General features: G+C 38.9%; 2 protein-coding genes across 2 annotated transcripts; one reads left to right on the plus strand and one right to left on the minus strand.

Moving 5' to 3' along the window:
* Positions 1–509: 509 nt before the first annotated feature.
* On the minus strand, positions 510–5,575 carry wnt9b (wingless-type MMTV integration site family, member 9B). Its single transcript, XM_038278255.1, has 4 exons — positions 5,357–5,575; positions 4,722–4,975; positions 3,247–3,512; positions 510–1,185 (listed from the first exon to the last, which is right to left on the minus strand). Exons 1-4 carry the CDS (start codon positions 5,440–5,442, stop codon positions 724–726), a joined length of 1,068 nt encoding a protein of 355 aa, XP_038134183.1. The 5' UTR covers positions 5,443–5,575; the 3' UTR covers positions 510–723.
* A 2,029-nt stretch (positions 5,576–7,604) lies between these two features.
* On the plus strand, positions 7,605–21,860 carry arf2a (ADP-ribosylation factor 2a). The gene is made up of 5 exons (XM_038278256.1): positions 7,605–7,713; positions 16,966–17,120; positions 17,213–17,323; positions 17,437–17,561; positions 19,863–21,860. Exons 2-5 carry the CDS (start codon positions 16,976–16,978, stop codon positions 20,022–20,024), a joined length of 543 nt encoding a protein of 180 aa, XP_038134184.1. The 5' UTR covers positions 7,605–7,713; positions 16,966–16,975; the 3' UTR covers positions 20,025–21,860.
* Positions 21,861–23,784: the final 1,924 nt, after the last annotated feature.

Here is a 23,784-nt window from a genome sequence, read left to right on the forward strand (position 1 = left end):
AACTGAAAACACCAAGCTTCTTTCTTTACACGATAACCTTGTTAACGCACTTAATAAGGTATATCGGCGGTTTTAGCCACTAGTAAAGCTTCCAGTAACTCCATCTGAGCATATTAGACCCAGGCATTAACAATTAATTGAAGCAAGAGCAGCTTAAGTGCTTTTACTCAGAACAGAACTTTTAAAGTTCTCTACAGCAGTCAGAGAGACAGGCAGGTAGATTCATCTCAACTCCTTTACAGCCTTACTGGCAACACTTGATTATAAGATTTAATGCAAAAAGCAGCAGTATACGAGGCAAAGAAAGTGGCACAATAAATAGTCAAATATGGGAGGACAAACACCACATGGAACAGACAGTGTCGGAGATCAGAGTTCATACTGCTGGGAAGATCCAGTCTGGGTCCCGTTTTTAAGGAGCTTGATTCCCTCTTTTGTAGAAAAGAGAGATTGCAGTGCATCCAGCTAAGGCGAAGTAGATTAGTTTGGGAATATCATCATCTACATCAAGCTGATGATTACGACAGAACCAGCAGTATCATTGTGGTACTTTAGTGTTTTTTTTTTATTCTCCCAAAATATCATGCATGTCCTAAATGATATTTGCATCATTTCTTTTTTGATGTGACATTCTGCAGCAGACTATGCCTGAAAGATCTAGGTTCAGTCCCTTTCAAGTTTTCTGCTGCTTTATCGAATCATTTTCTTTCCTTTTTTTCATATTTATGCGTTTTTGCATGTGTACACCTCCTCTTCCCTCACACACGTTTGACACTCCACATGGCAGCACCAGCGTACCTGGCAGTGGCATGAAAGGCTAGTGAGCCGCATGGCTGTGTTATAACCACGTCCGCAGCACAGACTCTGACAGCTGGTGTCTTTGGTGCACGACCGGCCTCCTGTGCCTGGAGAGTAGCGGGAGGGCCTGCAAAAGCTGGGGGAGTCCTCCAAGTAGACCAGGTCGGTGTTGCGGGGGCTCTGGCCGTGGCGTTTAGGGCCAGCCAGCTCAGTCTCTCCCGTGGCTGCGTTGGTGACACTCAGTACTCTCACAGCATTGTCATATCTGTACTTCAGCAGCCGCCCAGTGTCATGGAAAGGGGACAGCTGCTTCCAGCAAGTCCTTACTGCACACGAGCCGGAGACCCCGTGGCATTTGCAGGTTGTTTTCAGCCCACTCTTCACTGCCTGAGATAGGAGGAACACAAAGAAAAAAAAATCAGCTCTTTCAGCTTGATTCATTACCTGCCCTCTTATCTGTGGGGTCTATCTGACCAGAGAGAGACAGTTTCCTGCAGGGTGAGTAAAGGTTTTGTGGAGATGTGCCTGTCGGTTACCTTTAAAATTTTTTTGACATAATGGATTGAGGGGGACTGTTTAGCTTGTCGTATTTCATTCACTCCACATTTCTCATTTAGACAGCTCTTGAAATTTCTTTTCTCAATGTGTTGAAACTGGCTCTTTCTGTCTGCCTTCTGTCTCCTTTGCCCTGGGAAGCCTGAGGCAGAGGCGACAAGAAGAACAGACTGGAGAATCTCTCCGCCCAGTTTCTAGTACATGCATGCTCATTGAAAAAAATAAATTAAAATAGATCAGATATTTCTGTATAACAAAACAACAGAAAAGAGCCATTTATGAATGCTTTTGTTCCTTTAAACACTTCATTTTTTTTCTATGTGATAGACCAACGCAAAGCAGTGATCATGAAGTGGAAGAAAATTGATTCAAGGTTTTCGAAACATAAATCTGAAGAGTCTTCGTGTGTGCTTTTATCCAGCCTAACTGAGGCAATACTTTGTCAATTTTTACAGTTAAGCCCTTTGAGGTTTGCCTCTGAGAAGGTTCTGACAGCCTACACATCCACAGATGAGATGTTTGCTAACCCCTCTTTGTAAAATAGCTCAACCAAAGCCAGAATGGATGTAAATCATCAGGGGAAAAAAATCAGTTTCAAGCCTTGCCAAAAAAATTCCAGATTAGATCTGGTTTTCCTGCAACACAGCTTTCCATTGTGGTTAGGGGATGCTGTGGGACGCATGTAGTCCCCCAAAAATCCATTTTTAGTTTAATCAGAGCAGAGAACCTTCACTACATGTTTGCTATACCTTTCATGATGGGTGGCAGACTACAAATGGGGTTTCTGGTGGCTTTCTTTTAACAATAGCTTTCTTTTTTGGTTGTCTTCTCAACGGATTCTCCCACCTGAGCTGAGGCCGTCTGCAGCTCCTCCATAGTAACCTTGGGACTCTTTGGCTGGTTCTTTGTCAGCAATTTATAAATACGTCCTCATATTCATTTGCACATAACTTTAAGAAACATATAAAATGCTTCTTTCATTTCCCAATAATGCAGCTCTCGGTATTGGTAGATCACATTAAATTCCTAAAATAAACATTTTGTCACATTAGAACAAATAGGACAAAGACTTTGCTGTGCTTGATGGTCAGTGATGGGAGCATGATCAGTCAGGCTGAGAGGTGCTGTTGTTAAGAGGGGCCAGACACAGGTCATACTAAAAGAGCCAGAGGGCTCCACTGTTTGAAAACTTCTACTCAGGTCCTCCCTCTCTGCACAGGTATGAACCCCCGCAGGGGCCTTCAGAGCACCATTAATGTGAGCTAAGCAGAGCCACTTGTGTTTTTTTGTAAACGTGACTGCTGGTCTCTTTTAGCCTCATTGGTGTAAAACTTTTAACTCACTCAAGATGAGATAAGATAGAGTTCTTCCTGTTTTGCTTTTTGCTCTCCCAAAAGGCCTATCTTTTTTTTTTTTTTTTTTTGCGAGCCACAGGAGATGCACCCTGAGGCTCTCTATTTTCAGAGCTTCAGAGCGGTGGTTATGAACATTAGCTGGATTTATGAAGAGCACAGTGATCTCGAAAGAGGAAAAAAAAAAAAGTTGCTCGTATATTAAAAAGAGGCCACGGTGATAATCGCTCTCTCCGACATGAGACCTTTAATTTTCTGTTGGCCTGCACAGCATGCTTTATCATGCCTGAGAACACCTGGCTCCAATGATCCCACAGCCATGTTGTCTCCTTGCTGCACTGCCTCACCCACCGAGGCCAAAACATGGAGGCAAATCCAAGGAAAAAATAGAGGAAAGGGCGAAAAGAGTATTGTCTGGTTGGAATTTTGGAAACTGAATTTTTAATTGCATGTTTAATTGGCAAGTGATATTTCTGCCCAGCTTGTAAAAAACACTAAATAAAGGAATCATCTTTTGAAATCTTTTGATTTAAACACATACCCGCATCCCGACGTTGATGTTGTGGGCATCAACCTGCGCCCTCAGGTCTTTGCTGACCCTCTTTTGGCCAAGGAACTTCTTAAGGAACTTGGTGCTGTATTTCAGGTTGTCTCCGCAGACCCCCCACTGCCATGCTTCTCTGTGCTGGATCCCAGGGGAGTCATCACAAGTGCACCTCTCCATCCGGCCTGAGCTGCAAGCCTTGGCGAGCGCATGGGTCAAAGCAGCAGAGGACACCGCCAGCAGGAAGGCTGTCTCCTTAAATGCTGGATATGAAGGAAAAAAGTACATAAAAGTTAAATAACTCTATGCCAGTAGTATATAAAAAAATTGGCAGAGTTATTTCATGTCTGGGGTAGTTATCTAATCCAAAAACTGTATTTTCATTTCAGTAATTAAGCCATTAACCCAGTTTGTTTACAAAAATGTCCCTACGTTGTCATGGTTTGTAACTATCCCTGGAATCCTGCAAGTTTTTATGTGTCAAATCTCCTCTTCTGACCTCTTCTTGCGGCTCTGCACTGTTATTTTGCTTCCCTCAAAGTCGTCACCAGCGTATATTTTCATCCAATTAATTGTTATTTTGACTAGGAAGGATTTTCCCAGATGAAAGTGGGTAATCACACCACCCTTTTCCTCTGGGAATGAGATAAAAATAACCACAGGGCTCAAGCACTCTCTACGTCGTTTGCCACATTTCTTGGAGCTGTACTCCCTCATTACCTCAGTGCTGACCTGTTCATGTTCTCCCACACAGTGATAATCATATACATAAAGCCTGGACCATGCAGGATTTTGCTTGTGCAGCAAATCTACAACCCTTTTTTCAATTTAATCGATAAAGCTAAATGTTTGTCTCATTAATAGTTCCATTAAACCATGCAGAACGGACTTTCAAGAAAGTAAATTTAATATATTTTTCTGTGAGTCTGTAAGAAAAATGCCGTTTTTTGTTACCTGTATCTAAAAGTACAAATTTCTTGTCAATATGAAAAAAAACTTTGCAAATAAAAGCAATCTTACTTTTAACTAAGAATCAATAAAAGAGGAAACAAATGTGTTAACGCTGCTTTTAAGATGGATCACACTAAACTTCACAAGAATTCATGTTATATGCTTGTAAAAAGACTTCACATGGGGCTTGTGAGCACATGCATTGATAAAAACCATCAATTTAGATTTTATTAGAGTTGCCAGACATGCAAGTTTGATTATATGTTTTTGCATTGGTGCAGCAGGTGGTTAAAAAACATTGCTCATAGTATTTTTGAACACCTAATTCTGCAGACTAACTTTTTTTTTATGATCACAGTGATCCCCCTTATTTTTTATATTAATATTTACCTAAATTCACCTGCTTGAAATTGTAAAAATTGTAAAAAATACAATTGTTTATTGGTCAGATTCCAACAGTCTTTGCACACTTATCTTTTGGGTTAGTAAACCCAACAGGATTCACCAAAATGTGCGCTTACCTCTTTTCAGGAGGCTCCCCCGGCCATCCAAGGTGCAGTTCCAGCGCTCATTCCTGAACTGATAGCGACACTCCAGCTGACCCAGACGCACCGATTCCCGGAGTGTCTCGGCCAAACCGGGCTCCCTGCGGCACATCCTTTTCTGCCGCCGGGTCAGACTCATTTGCTCGCACTGTTTCAGATGGGCCTTCCCCGCTGGAGCGTCATTGGAAAATGGACCTGGTAAAAGCACCAATGGCTCCCGGCCTGTTAGGCTGTAGAAGTAAAAGAAAAAAAAATGAAAGAAAAGTATATAAGAGTCTAGCTAAATGTGGTTTTATTAAAATCTTAATAAAATAACCTCCCTATATAAATTTTATATGATTATTAAGTGATATTCTCCAAATGTTTGTAAATTACAATGTTGTTTTTTTTTTGTTCTGTTTTAAAAAGTCAAAAACTCCACAACAAAACATAATTAAGTTGAATAATAAATTCATTAATAAACTTCAGATAATTTAGACGTCAGTCATCATTTACGCATGCGTAATTTACTTGAAACGTTCAAATACAAAGCTATGATCCCGTCCAGTGACTCGGCATTGACACTAATTCACCATATGCAAAATTTCTAAATAAAAAATTCACCGTCTGACCCAAAGTAAGCCGCAGTGTTCGAGAGAAGGATGCAGAGTCCAACTGTTCGCAATAGGCAGGCGGTCCCTGGGAGCCTGGAGCGCATTGTGCCGGGTTGGCGCTGTTCCTCATTTCGGTGACTCTTCAATAGGGAAAGTTTGTGCCGTCTGCTCGGCGCTTCTCTTTACGGGGCCCAACATGCAGAACACTGACTGTCAAAGCGATGCGCATGGCACAGTGGGTCCGCTGGGAGGCAGGGCTGGAGGAGGAAGCATCATCCTGCCGCACCCTCCATAGAGTCCCACAGCATTGTTACTCAATGTTCCTCCCACACCAACACTAAACAGATGCGCACATTTTAATGCAAGACACACTTTTAAGAATAAAAACTATTTCTTATACTTCTTTTTCTTATTTCTCTTAGTTAAAAAAAAAAAACTTTATCTGTGCCGACTCAATTTCTTGGTCTAAATGTTGGCATGAAAATGCAAGTTTATTCTTGAATGATGTGAAAGATTTCATGTTATTATTACATAGCAAAACAGGGGGGAAATATAGAATTACTATTGGAATGTAATTATATCAAGATCAACTTTGTAACTTGAGATAAGAAAAAACGTAAATCATGATTAAGTGCACCAAACACTGCAAGGATTAAAACGATCCATGAAGAGTAATTACAGGAGTGCGTAAGGAAACTCCAACTTTTCAGCTGTGGATGTAGCCTCATCTAGTGGGCAAAATAAAGAAAACCTATCATCATTTTGATTTACTTTGAAACTATGGAAACCTTCTAAAAAGAGACTATGGATGGATGGTGATGTCTTAGATATTGTACAATCCTGCAAATTAAATTGTTTTCAACAATTAAAAAACATAGCTTTTTCAAATGTACCCGGTATATCTTTTTTATAAGGTGACATGAAAGGTGTGACAGTTACTATGACTAAACCAATATCTACTGGTTGAACAGTTGCTTCACATTGGGGGAAGATCACTTTATCTTAGATATGAAAAAGACAGCAAAGATAAGTACCCTATTAAGTAGACATAAAGAGACATACTTGGAGAAATGGGTTTAGTCTGATCACAATGGATTTTCACCTACTTTTGGAATCTAACTCCAAGACTTTTATGGAGGCTTTTTATGGAGACCACCTTTGATGTCCCTTATATACAGTACTTGAGTTCAGGGGGGGATGGCATCCCCCTTCTTAAAAAAAATCAGAAAAATCATCCCCTTTCTTAAATGACCATCCCCCATGACATTTTATTACTGAATGGGTTAAATTTCTAAACAGTAACGGCAATAATATTGCCCATTTAACATTTGGGGGGATTTTGGGCTTATGAGTAGCCTGAGCTAAATAAATAAAAATCAAAGAAGTGGCCTACCATGCTGATCCAAGTTGGAAATGTGTCCTCTGTATTTGTCCCTAACTATGTAGTGGCAGTGATAGCCATGCCATCCCAGGGACGGACTGCTGTTCTACTGTTAAGTGCCTTGGTCAAGGTCAATGACTGGGTTACCTGACATGTAACAACCATACCATGCATATTGCTTTAGGTTAATATACTATATTGATTAGGCTGTGTGTGCTTCCAAAAAAAAATAAAAAATCCACCATCCCCCTTCTTTTTTACAACTAGACTACTGCTTATATATAATATACAAAACTACAATTTACAGTAAGTAAGTGGGTAACGGTATACACGCTATATAGGTCATCAGTGCATTAACAGACCATGCAAGCTCAATGCAGAAAGGCTGGGTTTTATTTGAACCAAGGAACAAGCAACTCAGCTGACTTGCAACCTATAGCTGCAGGTTAACAGTATATTGCATTACTGAAGTTCAATAGTAGATAAATACATTATAAGTAAGCAGTTATTAGGGAATACTCCATAAATGCAATGTTGCTTTGATGTTATACAGTGTTTTCTTTGGTATATTTTTACTGACATTTAGACAGATTTGTTTGAGACATGATGGTAATCTGCTCAGAAATTAACTGAACACCAGAAGCCTATTTGCCTTTTATAAACAGGCGAGTACTAATATCTCCCACAATAAATATTTTTAATAAGCTGAAACAAATTGTAAGAAAATAATCAATAAAACGCGCTAAAATTAACTTAATAACAGAACTACTTTTCTCTGTACTATGACGACTGTAATGATTCTAACACTAAACGAAAGAGGTCGGCATGACTTCCGATAGACGCCTCTTGGTGGCGCTACAATAACAAATCAGATTTGCGTTTCCTGTTAAATATCACCAAAGAAGAAGAAGAAGCGGGGGAGGGTGACGAGGACCGGAAATCGCCATTTTCCCGTTCAGCAGTAACAGAGGAAAGATCGAGAAACGTCTACGAGGTAAAACCGTCTTCAAATATAGAAAATCTTAAGAAAACTGAACGATATTTAATCATTTTAAATTAAAGACACGTGACTTTGAACGTTTCTTTTTTTTTTTTTGCTAAACAGTTGTTTTTAAGATAGCGTATGCGGGCGCTTTGAGTTCGTTAGCTGTTTATTTAACTTCAGCAGAAGTAAATGGTTTGGTGTGTTTTCATTGGTGCATTTAATAATTCAATACAGACAGTTTTTTTCTAGTTTTCTTCGGTGTTGTAGCTTTTGGTAGTTTTTTTTTTAACCGTTTAGTCTTTAATTAGTTACCAGTTACTTATTAAGGTGAATTATTGTAGGCTAGCAAGCTAACTGGCGTTAGCTAACATATTAACCTAATTTGTCTTTGTTTTTGTGCAGCGTAACCATTAAAATATATTTCTTCAAAACGATTTTCCGCTGAATTAGAGTTTTAACTAGAGTTGCAAGTGGCTTACAACAGTACAAGGGTGTAATAACTGTAAAACAACTCAGCATTGTTCTGTTAAGCTAAGCTTGGGGCTCCGTGGCAGTTTTAGTCAGCTGATGAGGCTTTGCTAATAAATACGGGAAGGCAAATTGCTAGATGTTAATTTTCAATTACTGATATTATAATGAGGCTAGAAATCTAGGTCCTCCTATGTTTGAGTTTATGGTTTAAGCGATTTTGCTCTTACAGTTTAATCAGTGTAAAGTCTTTTTAAAGTCGTTTTAGATCGAGTAAAACTAAGGTGCTCAGAAAATAAAGCACAGAAATGCAGACAGGAATCAGGGATCATATATATATATATATATATATATATATATATATATATATATATATATATATATATATATATATATATATATATACACACACATATATATATATATATATATATATATATATGTGTATATATATATATATATATATGTGTGTATATATATATATATACACTATATTGCCAAAAGTATTTGCTCACCTGCCTTGACTCACATATGAGCTTAAGTGACATCCCGTTCCTAATCCATAGGGTTCAATATGACGTCGGTCCACCCTTTGCAGCTAGAACAGCTTCAACTCTTCTGGGAAGGCTGTCCACAAGGTTTAGGAGTGTGTTTATGGGAATTTTTGACCATTCTTCCAGAAGCGCATTTGTGAGGTCGCACACTGATGTTGGACGAGAAGGCCTGGCTCTCAGTCTCCGCTCTAATTCATCCCAAAGGTGTTCTATCGGGTTGAGGTCAGGACTCTGTGCAGGCCAGTCAAGTTCATCCACACCAGACTCTGTCATCCATGTCTTTATGGACCTTGCTTTGTGCACTGGTGCACAGTCATGTTGGAAGAGGAAGGGGCCAGCTCCAAACTGTTCCCACAAAGTTGGGAGCATGGAATTGTCCAAAATGTCTTGGTATGCTGAAGCATTCAGAGTTCCTTTCACTGGAACTAAGGGGCCAAGCCCAGCTCCTGAAAAACAACCCCACACCATAATCCCCCCTCCACCAAACTTTACACTTGGCACAATGCAGTCAGACAAGTACCGTTCTCCTGGCAACCGCCAAACCCAGACCCGTCCATCAGATTGCCAGATGGAGAAGCGCGATTCGTCACTCCAGAGAACGCGTCTCCACTGCTCTAGAGTCCAGTGGCGGCGTGCTTTACACCACCGCATCCGACGCTTTGCATTGCACTTGGTGATGTATGGCTTGGATGCAGCTGCTCGACCATGAAACCCATTCCATGAAGCTCTCTGCGCACTGTTATTGAGCTAATCTGAAGGCCACATGAAGTTTGGAGGTCTGTAGTGATTGACTCTGCAGAAAGTTGGCGACCTCTTCGCACTATGCGCTTCAGCATCCGCTGACCCCGCTCCGTCAGTTTACGTGGCCTACCACTTCGTGGCTGAGTTGCTGTCGTTCCCAAACACTTCCATTTTCTTATAATACAGCTGACAGTTGACTGTGGAATATTTAGGAGCGAGGAAATTTCACGACTGGATTTGTTGCACAGGTGGCATCCTATCACAGTTCCACGCTGGAATTCACTGAGCTCCTGAGAGCGACCCATTCTTTCACAAATGTTTGTAAAAACAGTCTGCATGCCTAGGTGCTTGAATTTATACACCTGTGGCCATGGAAGTGATTGGAACACCTGATTCCAATAATTTGGATGGGTGAGCAAATACTTTTGGCAATATAGTGTATGTGTGTATATATATATATATATATATATATATATATATATATGTGTGTGTATATATATATATATATGTGTGTGTATATATATATATATATATGTGTGTATATATATATATATATGTGTGTATATATATATATATATATATGTGTGTATATATATATATATATATATATATATATACATATGTGTGTGTGTGTATATATATATATATATGTGTGTAATTTTTTTTAAGCGGCTCTAATAATTTTCTATCTACAGAAAAGATATGTATGAATGCTAGCCTGTATATCCCTATGGGTAACTTGACCAGGAAAGCAGTAAATTATGTTAATCAAATATTTAATCCCATCTTGAAAGCAAAAATGCACCTTAACCTCAGCCCCACTACATCTTATCATATAAAAGGAAGGAAAGAAAGATGAGAAACCATGTCAAACATAGATTTTTTTTTTTCTTTTTAGCATTTTTGTTCATTCAGCCTACCTGTTTATTTCCCCCATCTTTTCTATTTTCAATCTCCCCTTTGATATTGGAAATGGGGGGTTCAACCTTTCTGTGTTTTACAGTGTAGAAAATAAATCCTCTGACCATGAACCTGTCCGGTTCAGCTTGAAGGACCAGCCTGTCTGGGAATCCTAAACCTCCTGGCTCCTATCTGGCTGCTGGCACGATTTGCGATTCTGTTGGTGGCACGCGTTAGGCACATGGGGCTGGTGGGTGGGCTCGCTGCCTGGAGGCATGCCCCCTTTGGATAATGATAGAGGAAACACTGTACCTAGATATGCACACCTTGACAAGCACACATACCTAAAATTGACAAAATATCACGTTTTCAAAATGCTGACTCGAGGTCAGGCTGTTTTTTAATGTAAATATCCAAAGTGGGAGGTAATCTTGTTTAAAATCACATAGGGCTGCAACTAACGATTATTTTAAAAATCGATGAATCGGACGATTATTTTTTCGATTAATCGATGAATCGGACAAAAATATTTTTTATATTAACCTCTTTATTCCAAAATAAACATTTTAGACAGAACAAACAAGCACACAAGTACAGGTTGCTCCTTAACTGTACTGGTGCAATATGAAAAATAAATGTTTGTGTTAAAACTACGCAAACTTACATGAGAAATGTGGCTGTACATCCACAAAATATAGGGTACTTTGTTTCATAAAGTGCAAAAAAAGACATTTTTGTTTTTAAAAGCCCCTAAGGGGTTCAAACAATAGCCCCCCCCCACCCCCCCCACCCCATTTCAACAAATGAGGTTTTTTTTATACTAGAAGAGTTCTGCCTTTTTAAGACAGGAAAGTATAGCAGTTAAAGTTGCTACTTGAGAAAATACTGAACCATAGAGATAAAAATAGCCCTGTGGTTCAATTGCGCCGTCAATCCCGGTGCATGCGCGCTTCATTTGCAGTCTGGACGCTGAGGCTCTGACTGCAGCGCTGAGAGGGACTCCTGCGGGAAAACGCGGTTGGGGTGGGGGAGGCGCCCCACGGCAGAGTAGGAATGATACATGCTTTCACTAAGAGTCTTCAAAAGCCGCCAGTGACACCGAAAAAAGTCGCCAGATTTGTCGCTAGTCGCCTTTTTGAAAAATAGTCGCTGGAGGGGTCTGAAAAGTCGCTGAGTAGGCAACACTGCACCTGCGGCGCTGACTCGCTCTGCCATATTTTTTTTTCTTCCTCTTTCAGTCATGACGGCGCGGCGGATGACGCATTAATCGCGCGACACAACTAATCGATGATGAAATTAGTTGCCAACGCTTTTAAAAGTCGATTTTTATCGATTCGTTGTTGCAGCCCTAAAATCACAGTTTCCAAGGCTGTCGCACACATTAATTTTCAGCCTCATCTCAGTGTAATATTGATAACTTTTAGCTTAACATCCCATTATGTGCCAGCGAGAGCTTTACAGTTATGTGATTAATTGTATAGGCCCTACTCCTGGTTAATTCGAGTGTTGCTGTGACTTTATCTGTGTTGTTTCAAGGCTTTCTAATTTTTGTCCTGAGTGCTAACTCATTTCATTGTCACCTACAGGTGCTGGTCATAAAATTAGAATATCATGAAAAAGTAGATTGATTTCAGTAATTCCATTTAAAAAGTGAAACTTGTATATTATATTCATACATTACATACAAACTCATATATTTCAGATGTTTATTTTGTTTAATTTTGATGATTACAAATGACAACAAATGAAAATCTCAAATTCATCATATCAGAAAATTAGAATATTACTGAAGATCAATAAAAACAAAGGATTTATAGAAATGTTGGCCAACTGAAAAGTATGAACATGAAAAGTATGAGCATGTACAGCACTCAGTATTTAGTTGGGCCTCCTTTGGCCTGTATTACTGCAGCAATGCGGCGTGGCATGGAGTCGATCAGTCTGTGGCACTGCTCAGGTGTTATGATAGCCCAGGTTGCTCTAATAGTGGCTTTTAGCTCTTCTGAATTGTTGGGTCTGGTGTATTGCATCTTCTTCTTCACAATACCCCATAGATTTTCTATGGGGTTAAGGTCAGGAGAGTTTGCTGGCCAATTAAGAACAGGGATACCATGGTCCTTCAACCAGGTACTGGTAGCTTTGGCACTGTGTGCAGGTGCCAAGTCCTGTTGGAAAATGAAATCTGCATCTCCAAAAAGTTGGTCAGCTGCAGGAAGCATGAAGTGCTCTAAAACTTCCTGGTATGTGGCTGCGTTGACCCTGGACCTCAGAAAACACAATGGACCAACACCAGCAGATGACATGGCACCCCAAACCATCACTGACTGTGGAAACTTTACACTGGACTTCAAGCAACGTGGATGAAGTGCCTCTCTTCTTTTCCTCCAGACTCTGGGACCTTGATTTCCAAAGGAAATGCAAAATTTACTTTCATCAGAGAACATGACTTTGGACCACTCACCAGCAGTCCAGTCCTGTTTCTCTTTAGACGCTTCTGACGCTGTCTGTGGTTCAAGAGTGGCTTGACACAAGGAATGCGACAGCAGAAACCCATGTCTTTCATACGTCTGTGTGTGGTGGTTCTTGAAGCACTCACTCCAGCTGCAGTCCACTCTTTGTGAATCTCCCCCACATTTTTGAAGGGGTTTTGTTTCACAATCCTCTCCAGGGTGCGGTTATCTCTCTTGCTTGTACACTTTTTTCGACCACATCTTTTCCTTCCCTTCGCCTCTCTATTAATGTGCTTGGACACTGAGCTCTGTGAACAGCCAGCCTCTTTAGCGATGACCTTTTGTGTCTTGCCCTCCTTGTGCAAGGTGTCGATGGTCGTCTTTTGGACAACTGTCAAGTCAGCAGTCTTCCCCATGATTGTGTAGCCTATAGAACTAGACTGAAAGACCATTTAAAGGCTTTTGCAGGTGGTTTGAGTTAATTAGCTGATGGCAGGGGCCATCAATTTTGAACCTTTTCACAATATTCTAATTTTCTGATATGATGAATTTGAGATTTTCATTTGTTGTCATTTGTAATCATCAAAATTAAACAAAATAAACATCTGAAATATATGAGTTTGTATGTAATGTATGAATATAATATACAAGTTTCACTTTTTAAATGGAATTACTGAAATCAATCTACTTTTTCATGATATTCTAATTTTATGACCAGCACCTGTAAAATTGAGCAAACCTCAGGGCACTCCCATTTTGATTATAGCGTTTTTTAAGTTAAGATGACTCTGGCCTTATCTTGTTTGCCTGTTGCTTCATAGAGCTTTCATTATTAGCAACTCGTTTGAAAACAGTGTCAGACTACTGTCAATAGACAACCGTTAGTCCTCTTGCTTTTGGTATGTAATCTACATTTGACCGCCAAATGAAACTCATAGTTCAGTGATTTACGTATATTGCTGAGGCTGACAGCCAACATCCTGACAAAAATTGCCACACCACTAACAAGGGTTCTTAGCTTCAGTTTTAAAACCATTAGTTTATTTTTCTGTTAAACATAAATTTTAACTAACGAGACAGTTTAAGCTATTGTTAATGGTCTCCTCGTTCCTCTGAAGCTGGAAGCTCACTGCTCACTCGAGGCTGTCTACATGTAACACTTGACATTTCTAAGGAATGTGCTTCCTTTTATCACGTGGTGCTCCTTTTTCGCTGTTGCTTCACCTGTACAGGCAGTGTAGCATGCAGGTGCACAAAACAGGCTTACACACGTTTTGCCTTAGTTGTCCTCAAAATTCATGTACATAACCTTCAAGTCATGGCAACACATTTGGCTGCAGAAAGGGGACAAAAATGTAAAAAAAAAAAGAGATCTTGCTGTTGTTGATGTAAATTAGCGCTTATTTAAAGCTTGAGTAAAAAGCTGAAACAAAACTGTTTATGAGTAAATATGCGATGATATGATCTGGGTTTTTGCTCTAAGTGTGGATAAGCTAATTATGTGAGAATTCAGTTCAAATCAATTCAAACAATACTTAATTGATCCCAAAGGGACATTAAATGATCCTAGAACAGACCGGACCTTCTTTGGGCCATTTAATGTCATTAATTTACCCTCAATGATGGCCTGGGAGATATGAAATTTCTAACAATAATCTTAAAGACCCTTAACTTCAATGGAATGTACCCACATTCCATTCTTTTATCCAGTCCATGTTGATAGATAAACTGTACTTGTATGCTGGTCTAGCTGTCAAATATGGATTGGCATTACCAATGATATATTTTTTTATTACATTTTTACATTTTGCTTTTAATTTTTGGACAGTATTTCAACTTTTGTTTTTGTAATTTGAGGTCAATTTCTTTTCTTTCTGCATTTTTCAAATTATGCACAAAACAGCAATTTTTTAATTAGCATTTTATTTATTGTTGCTTCTTTTTACTTTGTTTTCTGTTTTCTTGCTGAAATCCTGTTAAAGGTCTAATACGGACATCAAAATACATACTGTGGCTGTATTATTTTTATAAAGCTTTGAGCTAGTTAAAAAAAATGTTTTAAATTTGAAACCAAAATATTGTCATGTTAGTTTGAAGGAGTATATCATTGCAAACTATTGTTTTTGAAGGTAATTTAAACATGTTGTATATCGCGATTTTAGTTGTAATATATTGTGATATTAGATTGTCTTCATATCGCCCAGCCCTACTCAAGGGTATTATTTTTGATTGTTGGGCTGTGATGGCTGTGGTAAACAGTCACAGCCATACATCTAGCTAAGCAACCCTGTGAAGAAGTAATGGGTTCAATTTGCATGTTTTCTAAGCCATAACATGGTTGCTTGGGTTACTCTATAAAGGAACTCAATACTAATCCCTAGAAGCTAATCTGATAAACCAGACAAAATGGGAGATGAAATGTGTAATTTAGTCTGGCTCCAATTGAATGAGACATTGGAAGATTGTTGATGAGTATGGGCGCAACTGATGTGACGTAGTAAGCGCGACAGAAAGCTGGTGGGGAAGTGTAAACAAACAGCCTGTCAGTAAAACGGCGAATATGTCCTTCTTAAAATGAATGAACTCAGAGCCTCTTCCTGCTCACGTTTAAACGAAAACCCCAAGTATAATCCTTCCAAAACTGATTCCAAAGCTGAGTCAAATGAGAACTGTTAATTTGTTGTTGCCATCTTTCTTGTTGTGCTTTTTTCAGCGTCATGCAAAACCCCGCCTGCTTTGCATCTAGAAATTCAAAACACATCTCTGGGTTGTGATTGGCCAGCCAGTTCTAGGGCCTGGGACATTGATCGAGGCTAGATCAAACTCGCAGGCAAAAATGATTTTGGCCGCTGGCGGGTGGGGCTAGGGAGGAGCATGACAGAAAATGGATGGAGTATAGAGACTCTGAAACATGTCTTTAGCTGACAGAGCAACCCACTTAGAGAAGTAATTATACAAAAATTGTAAAACAAGAAATGTAAGCATTTTGTATTTCAAAAAAAAAAAAAAAAAAACTTTTTAAATGAAAAAAAAACATTTTCTTCTGTCATCCAGAACTTATCAAGTGGAAAAATGTTAATTTCACCTGGTTAAATTTAGAAAAAAAAAAGAATATTTTGCTATCCGATTATTAATCGATTAATTGAAAAAATTATTGACAGATTAATCAATTTGCAAAATAATTATTAGCTGCAGCCCTAATCACAACAAAATCCCCTGATATCATGCTAAGATTTTAAGCACATATTGACAAAACCCTATTAATATTTACTTCCATCTCCTTGCAGCTTGAGTTGAGGACTGGCTCTTTGGTTTTTGACAGCACTAGTGATGCAGCGTAGAACTTGGCGAAGCAGAGAACCGTTGTCAGCAATTTTGTCTTAGTAATGTATATATATTTGGTAAAAATCTTCTATTGTTCACAAGCACAATATTAATGTTGGTCATCTGCCCCATTTTTTATATCTGTGCATCCCTAAGGAAGCTTTAAAAGATGGTAACAGTAAAATGTCTTTGTACTCTGTGCTGAAGCGGCTTGTAAGTCATAACTGATGGATCTCTTATGTCACATTTTATTTTAATCTCAGACAAATGAAGCCCAAGTTAAATTTCCACTAGGTTTAAAGGGAAAATCTATTAAGGGTTTTTTCAGAGATGTATGTTTTCCTTTTTTGTGGGATTAGTGATCTTTATAATAAAGTAGACAGACAGACGGGCGGGGGGTTGGGAGAGACATGGAAGACACGCAGAAAAGGTCAGGATTTGAAACCTGGGGCATGTGGAGGACTGAGGCCTCCATATATGGGTCGCACATTCTACCCCTGCAGCACGGCCAAACCCTATAACTGTGTCTTTGTAGCTTTTTCAAGAAATGCTTTTAGAGTTAACATATTTTTGCTGCTATATTCAAAATGGTCTTTAAGGAAGTCAAGCAATGACCATGTGTTATACGTTTTCATTGCCGTGCAAAATAAAAACGGGAAACAAAACTTCTTTAAAAGTAAAACAGACGAATTTGGGTTACAGGAAGTGGTAAATAAGTTTGAACACTTAAAAATACAAAAGCTGTAGGTTTTAGTGGAGCCTCTGTTTTCTGTTCAGCACCAGCCTTTCGGGACTTTAACACCATTTCTTCTGCTTCCTTGCAGGTAAGCCAAGATGGGGAATTTTTCAAGCCTCTTTAAGGGACTGTTCGGGAAAAAAGAGATGCGGATTCTGATGGTAGGACTGGATGCTGCTGGTAAAACTACCATACTGTACAAGCTCAAACTGGGAGAAATTGTTACCACTATTCCTACCATTGGTGAGTCATCTCCTGCTTCATTATTATGTTTTTGTAACTTGATGCCTACACATGGCATTGGATTTGAACATAATTTTTTGTTTTGTTTGAAGGATTTAATGTGGAGACTGTAGAGTTTAAGAACATCAGTTTTACGGTTTGGGATGTTGGTGGTCAGGACAAGATCAGACCTCTTTGGAGGCATTATTTCCAGAACACACAGGGTAAGTGACACAATGTTTCCAATCTGTCAATCATGTCTTAATCCTCTAAATCTTCCTAACGTTCAGATGTCTTTATTTATCGGTCCTTTTGTTGTTGTTTTTTTTTTTTTCAGGTCTGATCTTCGTAGTGGACAGCAATGACAGGGAGCGAGTGGGGGAAGCAAAGGAAGAGCTAATGCGAATGCTGGCTGAAGATGAGCTGAGGGATGCAGTGCTGCTTGTGTTTGCTAATAAACAGGTACGTCTTTACAGTAATAGGGGTGTAAATCACATCCATCATGGCGTTTCGATTCAGTATCGATTTCCTGACCCAACGATTCGATTATTTTCGATACTTAAGAATACACCACGATTCGATTAATCGATTAATCGGTTAATTTTTTTTAAATTATTATTATTTTATTTTTTTACACCTTACAGGCTAAACAAAGTTTCAAGTTTGAAATAAATCAATGAAAGCTGTAATATCATTATGCATTTTCTTTAGAAACAACAGCAAATAACAGAAGTAGAAAAGTTGCATCAAAAAATACTGCAAAAATACTGCACAATATCAGTGTAATGAGTTCAATGCAATACCTCGGCTCCAGAGAAACTGTCCAACATATTTTTTTAGAATGTAATAAATATATTCAGGAAAGAGAGATGTTGTGTAGAGAGTTAGACAGGAATAAAAATAAACTAGATATAAGGGAATTGTTTCAAAGGTCATCTGGGGATGTAGTTTTTGGTAGTATTTTTAATTTTCTAAGAAGAACGGGTATTTTAGGGAGAATATAATAGTTTGTCTGGTCCATACTCCATTCTGGAAGGTGGCGGTAATGCACCTATAAGTTGTTTGCCAACCGCCATTAAAAAAAGAAGAAGAAGAAGGCTCCAGGGTGTTGACGTCACCGCCCCTTGAGAGACGCTCCGCTGCTCCTCTCCCAGATTGTAGCTGACCGCAAACAGTGCACCAGACAGGAGGCCGGCTTGTTTTGTTTTTATGACCGAAATTGCGGAAAACAGCTCGTGAAGTTTGACCCGCTAGAAGAGCGTGGTGCGCGAGAACGCTGGGAGCCTTTTTCCAGCTGAATCTCCGCTCTTTTTTCCCTCCGTCGTCGGACTAAACTCGCCCCCACTTCCTCATCGCCTCGGCCGTATCTAGACCCACAGCGTGTAGCACAGACCACGCTTCAATACTGAGCATAATTTAAAAATGTCTGTGTGAAGCTTGCTGCAACAAACTGCTGTAAGAGTATAACCAGGAAGCGCGGTAGGAGGGCAAAATAGGTTTAGCGGCACCGCAGCACGGGAGGGAGAATTACGCCCAGGAGCAAATGGATAAAAATAGACCGGAGGGAAAAAAAAACATTAATCGATTATCTTGCGGACGTGTCGATGCATCGGATCGTCGGCTTTTGGATCGATGCATCGATACAAAACGATTATTATTTACACCCCTAGTCTTTAACATGATCGTCCTTAAGGGGAAAATGGAACAGACGTGTTACAGCGAAGTTACATGTGCATTCTGCATTGTGTTTTAAACAGCGATATTATTCACGCTAGATGTGTAAAACACATGTTCAACAGCTGTATTACACGTGTTCATAGGCTACGCATTGCCTGATTTAGGTTGAGGTTCTACTTTCAGGCATGTATATCCTCTTGGTGGTAAGGAAACAACAGGAAAACGATATCCGATGTTAAAATTCCTCTTCCAAATACCTCATCATCCAGCAGAAGGGAAGCCAAGGTGCACATTCTAATTGGTGTTCTTTCCACAAAATACTGTAGTAAACATAAAGTTGTTAATTTCTCTATATTCAATCAGACGTTTTTTGTAGTTGTGACAAAATAGAATATGCGATGCAGGCAGCGAAGCGTCTGTGGAGGGGGGTGGGGACGTCTGGAGCCGAGGTATTGCATTGCACTTATTTCTGTGATTTTGAGCAGTATTTTTTGATGCAAGGCCTTTCAGAATCTATAATGCAGGGGTATTATTATTTTTCAGTGAATGAGGTTTTAATAGGAATAGGTGGAGTGCAACTTCTCTACTTCTGTTATTTGCTGTTGTTTCTAAAAATAAATGCATATCGATAATTCAGCTTTCATTGATTTATTTCAAATTTGAAACATTATCTAGCCTGTAAGGTGTGTAAAAAAAAATAAAAAATACTGAATCGAATCGCCATGATGGATGTGATTTACACCCCTATTGGTAATATGTACATAAGCAGGGCCGTTTATGGTCACATGCTGTAAACCCGTCTGGTGTATTTACGTCTTCAGAAGTTTGTTTTGATCACAGTTCATATCTGTATGAAGATACTCTTTGTTACAGAGTATTTATTTTTTGGTATTTATTGGTTTTACTGAAAACAGTAAAACTTATTATGCAGACCTTGGTTTAAATCCCCTTTGACTTTCAGGTAGTCACATGCTTCCAGTTCTGGCTGTTCATTTCAGGTTGCAGTGAATCTAATCCAGTGATGGAAGATTTGTCCCTGAACTCCTGTGAGAATCTGAATCTTTGTACATGTCATCCTTTTTCTAGGACCTGCCCAACGCCATGAATGCAGCTGAGATCACTGACAAGCTGAGCCTTCACTCCCTCCGTCATCGTAACTGGTACATCCAGGCCACATGCGCTACCAGTGGCGATGGGCTCTATGAGGGTCTGGACTGGCTTTCAAGCCAGCTAAGAAACGCAAAGTGATCAATTGCTCCACGTTCTCCATCCGTCGGCTCTATCTGCAGTGTTTATGGGAGGCTGCACTGGGCATGTACTTGTTAACTCTCATTTTTCTTCTGTTTCCTGACGTTTTTATTTTTGTTTTGGAGCTTTGGCCAGTGTGCCCCAACATCAGTGTACTGTATGTGTGTGTTTGTATAAATATTTTGGAATGAACGGATGTGTATGTGTGAGCTACGTGGGAGCAGTCCTGCTGTGCCTTGAACACAGTTGACTCTCAATCACCTTTCATTCCTCCAGTGCCAGCACACCCAAAGGCTGCGGGTACTTGCAAAGCGAAAAGCAATGCACGATGCTTAGTGCTCCGTCCTCGTAAAAGAATGTCTAAGAAAAAAAAAAACGGTAACAAATACATTTATTACACATCTGGCACACTAGAGCCTCTTAGTTTATGTACCTCACTAAGGTGCACTGTTTTGTCATCAGACAACCTGGATGATAAATGTGGTCTGCACAGTTTGAAGATTTAAAAGATCAATCTTAAAAAAGCAGCTTTGGTTTTATTTTAACTCAATATTTTGCAGGTTCCTAGTGACCAGAATGTAACTGGATCTAATGCCAATTTATGTGGGAAAGTCTGAATGGAGGAAATATTACATATAGCTTTGAACCTCATTTGTCTTTCAATTGGATCATACTTGTTGTCTCATGTGAAAGATCAAAAGGTCCGCTGTGCCTGGATCTGGTAACGGCAATAAATGTTGCAGCGCATGTTTACATATATAGAGGAGTGTTAACTATTGCATGGTTTGTATCCTTGAGGCCTGTGCGGCTTTGAGCTCCACAGAGCCAACTGCTATGTCAGCTTTCTCCCACTCTGGCTTTTTATTTAGAAGTAGGCTTAATTTGCTCTTGTAAGTACGGTAGTCTATTGGCTAGTGTCTGTTGTTTTTAACTATGCTATTATTATTATTATTATTACGTATGGCCTGTTTAATCTTAGTCGGAGCTGCTGGTTTCTGTCCTTTTGAGTAAAATCTTTTTGGACCAAATTGTTTGCAAATTGGATTTGTCTGCAAGTTGTTTGCAAGTTCCTTTTTTCATTATTGATGTGTTTGATGGTACATGTTGAATCGGAAGTGTATGAATCAGCCTTACAAATACATATTTAGCGCTTCTTGCTTCAGGGCAGAGTACTTCCTCTGTTTATTTACAAGAAATAGTTCACCCCATATTTTACAACCCCACCAGCTTGCACAATACAGACTTGTGTGATGACAGCTGTTTATCTCTCAGCCATGGCAGTGAACTCACATGCAGTAACACTCTCCATCGCTCTACACCAGCATATAGTCGAATGTGAAGGTTAGGAAGCCAGATTAGTCACATGTATTTGCCCCTCATGTATTCAGCTATGGGAAATAAAACCAACCTTGAACAGTACACACTGAGTGAGGATGACTGCACAGTTTTGTTACACTGACCTCAGAAGGGAGCTTTGGGTTCCCGTTTTTTGTTTTTCTATAACTGGACATTTAGATGTTTTGAGTTTTTTTTAGTTGTAATGAATTAAAAAAAAAAATCTTTGTACCTATGTCACAGGATATCTTACAATTCTTTAGTTCAAGTTGGAAAAATAGAAGGTAAGAAATTGAAATTATAATGAACTCTAATGAAAGTGTTTGAACTTGATGTATTTTGTCATCCTATTGGTCTTATGTGAAGCTTTAATTTGCAGTATCATTTATGTACATAAGACTCGTGTTCATATATTTCTTTCTCTCATTTTTATGCTTTTTTTAAAACAAACTTGTCCTGTAACACCGGATAAATGCACTATAATAAAGAGAATCTATTGTACACCTTGTTATGGTTTCCTTATTGATATTATAGAGTAATAGATGGGGAAAGATGTTCTTCTTACAAATATATAAAAATAAATGTAGGTTTTCTTCTGGTACCATTTGAATTAAAAACTTGTGCAGTTCCTCACTATTGCAGCTAGAGGGCAGGCTAATATTTACCCTGTGATGGGTATGTTTACACAGGTAATTCTATAACACTAAGAAGGTTTTTTTCAATCATACACAACATATTATCTGGAAATTAGAACCTTGTTAGGATACATTTCATATTTAATGATCCTATTTAGTAATCCTATCAATGGTTTGGACAGTTGAAGATCAGAAATCCAGCCACTTAGAATCATGTTTTCTGAGCCACTCTGCAGATCAGTCTATGCAGTGGTCTAAAATCAGAGGTTAAAGTGAGACTGGATCTCATCCAGTACACCTCACTTCACCCTCCGTTTCCGCATCCTCTGAAATTCAGGTGGCCCACTCTCCGTAGAGTTGTTACCTTGGCAACAGCACCCTATGTATTTATAGGGAGTAAGTGAGCAGATGTTAAGAGTATAAGGGAGCACTCATGGATCATGATGTGACGTTTTGTTTAGTTTAAAGTGCAAAGAGTGGAAACTGATGGAGATCATAAACTTTTAATTTGACATGGCTCCTTAATTAGACTAGTATGATCCCAACAGAAATAATTTCTTACCTCACATTAGCAGCTGGTGCCCTTCTAACTCCTGGTATCACAGGATATTTAATGACCTAATCCGTTTTTTTTTTTTTAAACTTGCTTGGTAATTGAAGCTGAGCTGAGGTGATTTTCCTCTGTCTCCTCAATGTGTCAGAGTATTTCATTTCTCTCTTACATTTGCCATTATCCCATTTTTTTCTGAGCCATTCTTCTCCTTTCTTTCTCTTTTACTCTTATCAAATGGGGTTGAAATGAGGTAAAATTATTAGAATAAGATGTATAGTCAAACAGCATTGCAATTGACCTTTACCGGGCGCTCTCCGCTTTCAATAAATCACATTCAAAAGTGAGACATCGTGCTCTTTAGCTGCACAGAATATTAACCCTTTGCTTGTGTATCAACTTCCTTTTCAGGATCTCTCTGTTATACATCTTCACCTCTCTGTGACCTCTGCATCTGATGTAATATTTAATTATGCAGGTCAAGAAATTAAAGTATACAGGGAAAAATGCATTTTTTTCGTTGTTGAAATCAATGAATTGCATTTAAAGAACAATTAAAAACATAAAATCTTGAGTTTTTATTTCTATTTTCTATATTTTACGATTACGATACAAATGATAAAAATCCTTATTTCAGGTTTTGTTGACAATTTGAAAATTACACCAGGCTAAAAACAGCTACAAGAAAGAGCTAAATAGGAGAATCTGGATGCAAATGTGTCACCTTGAGCTGTAGTCTATAGGCCCTCAGTGCTCAGATGAGGCTCATTTTGCAGGGATTTCTGCATCAGTGCAGCGTCGCTGTGATCAGCCTGCAGCTCTGCTGAGGTGTTAAAGAATCCCACTTCACTATTCTAGTGCTTATCTGCATTACTGGTGCTGATGTCTTCTATAATACTAAAGCTATTTATTTCATTTATTTATGAGTTAATATCTTTTTTTAGGACAAGCGTACCAACATTTAATAAATACTATTTCCAGATGGGTTTACGATTATATACAAAACACAATAAATAAAAATTAAGAATTGGTCATTTATGCCTGTATGACTGGTTCTTTATAATCCAAGGAGCTTAAATTATTTCCCTCTGGATTCATCAAGAGTTAGTGAAGCAGTAGTTTTAAAGGTCACTGAGCACCGCAGGAGCCTCACTATGGAAACCTTTCATTTATAGGTTTTAAAGAGTATTGAAATTGTAAAAAGTCACCATAATCAGTTCTTAAGAACATCATAGAAATC

The sequence above is a fragment of the Cyprinodon tularosa genome, unplaced genomic scaffold, assembly GCF_016077235.1.
Source record: "Cyprinodon tularosa strain WSP-4 unplaced genomic scaffold, ASM1607723v1 ctg14, whole genome shotgun sequence".
NCBI classification, from domain to species: domain Eukaryota; kingdom Metazoa; phylum Chordata; class Actinopteri; order Cyprinodontiformes; family Cyprinodontidae; genus Cyprinodon; species Cyprinodon tularosa.

What these genes read in the sequence shown, in the direction of transcription:
- wnt9b (XM_038278255.1), bottom strand. Translation starts at nt 5,442, where the DNA reads ATGCGCTCCAGGCTCCCAGGGACCGCCTGCCTATTGCGAACAGTTGGA. An exon ending in AACACTGCGGCTTACTTTGG is followed by an intron (nt 4,976 to 5,356) that starts GTCAGACGGTGA and finishes TTACTTCTACAG; the next exon opens with CCTAACAGGCCGGGAGCCAT. An exon ending in ACATCAACGTCGGGATGCGG is followed by an intron (nt 1,186 to 3,246) that starts GTATGTGTTTAA and finishes CTCCTATCTCAG; the next exon opens with GCAGTGAAGAGTGGGCTGAA.
- arf2a (XM_038278256.1), top strand. Translation starts at nt 16,976, where the DNA reads ATGGGGAATTTTTCAAGCCTCTTTAAGGGACTGTTCGGGAAAAAAGAG. An exon ending in TTATTTCCAGAACACACAGG is followed by an intron (nt 17,324 to 17,436) that starts GTAAGTGACACA and finishes TTTTTTTTTCAG; the next exon opens with GTCTGATCTTCGTAGTGGAC. An exon ending in TTGTGTTTGCTAATAAACAG is followed by an intron (nt 17,562 to 19,862) that starts GTACGTCTTTAC and finishes TCCTTTTTCTAG; the next exon opens with GACCTGCCCAACGCCATGAA.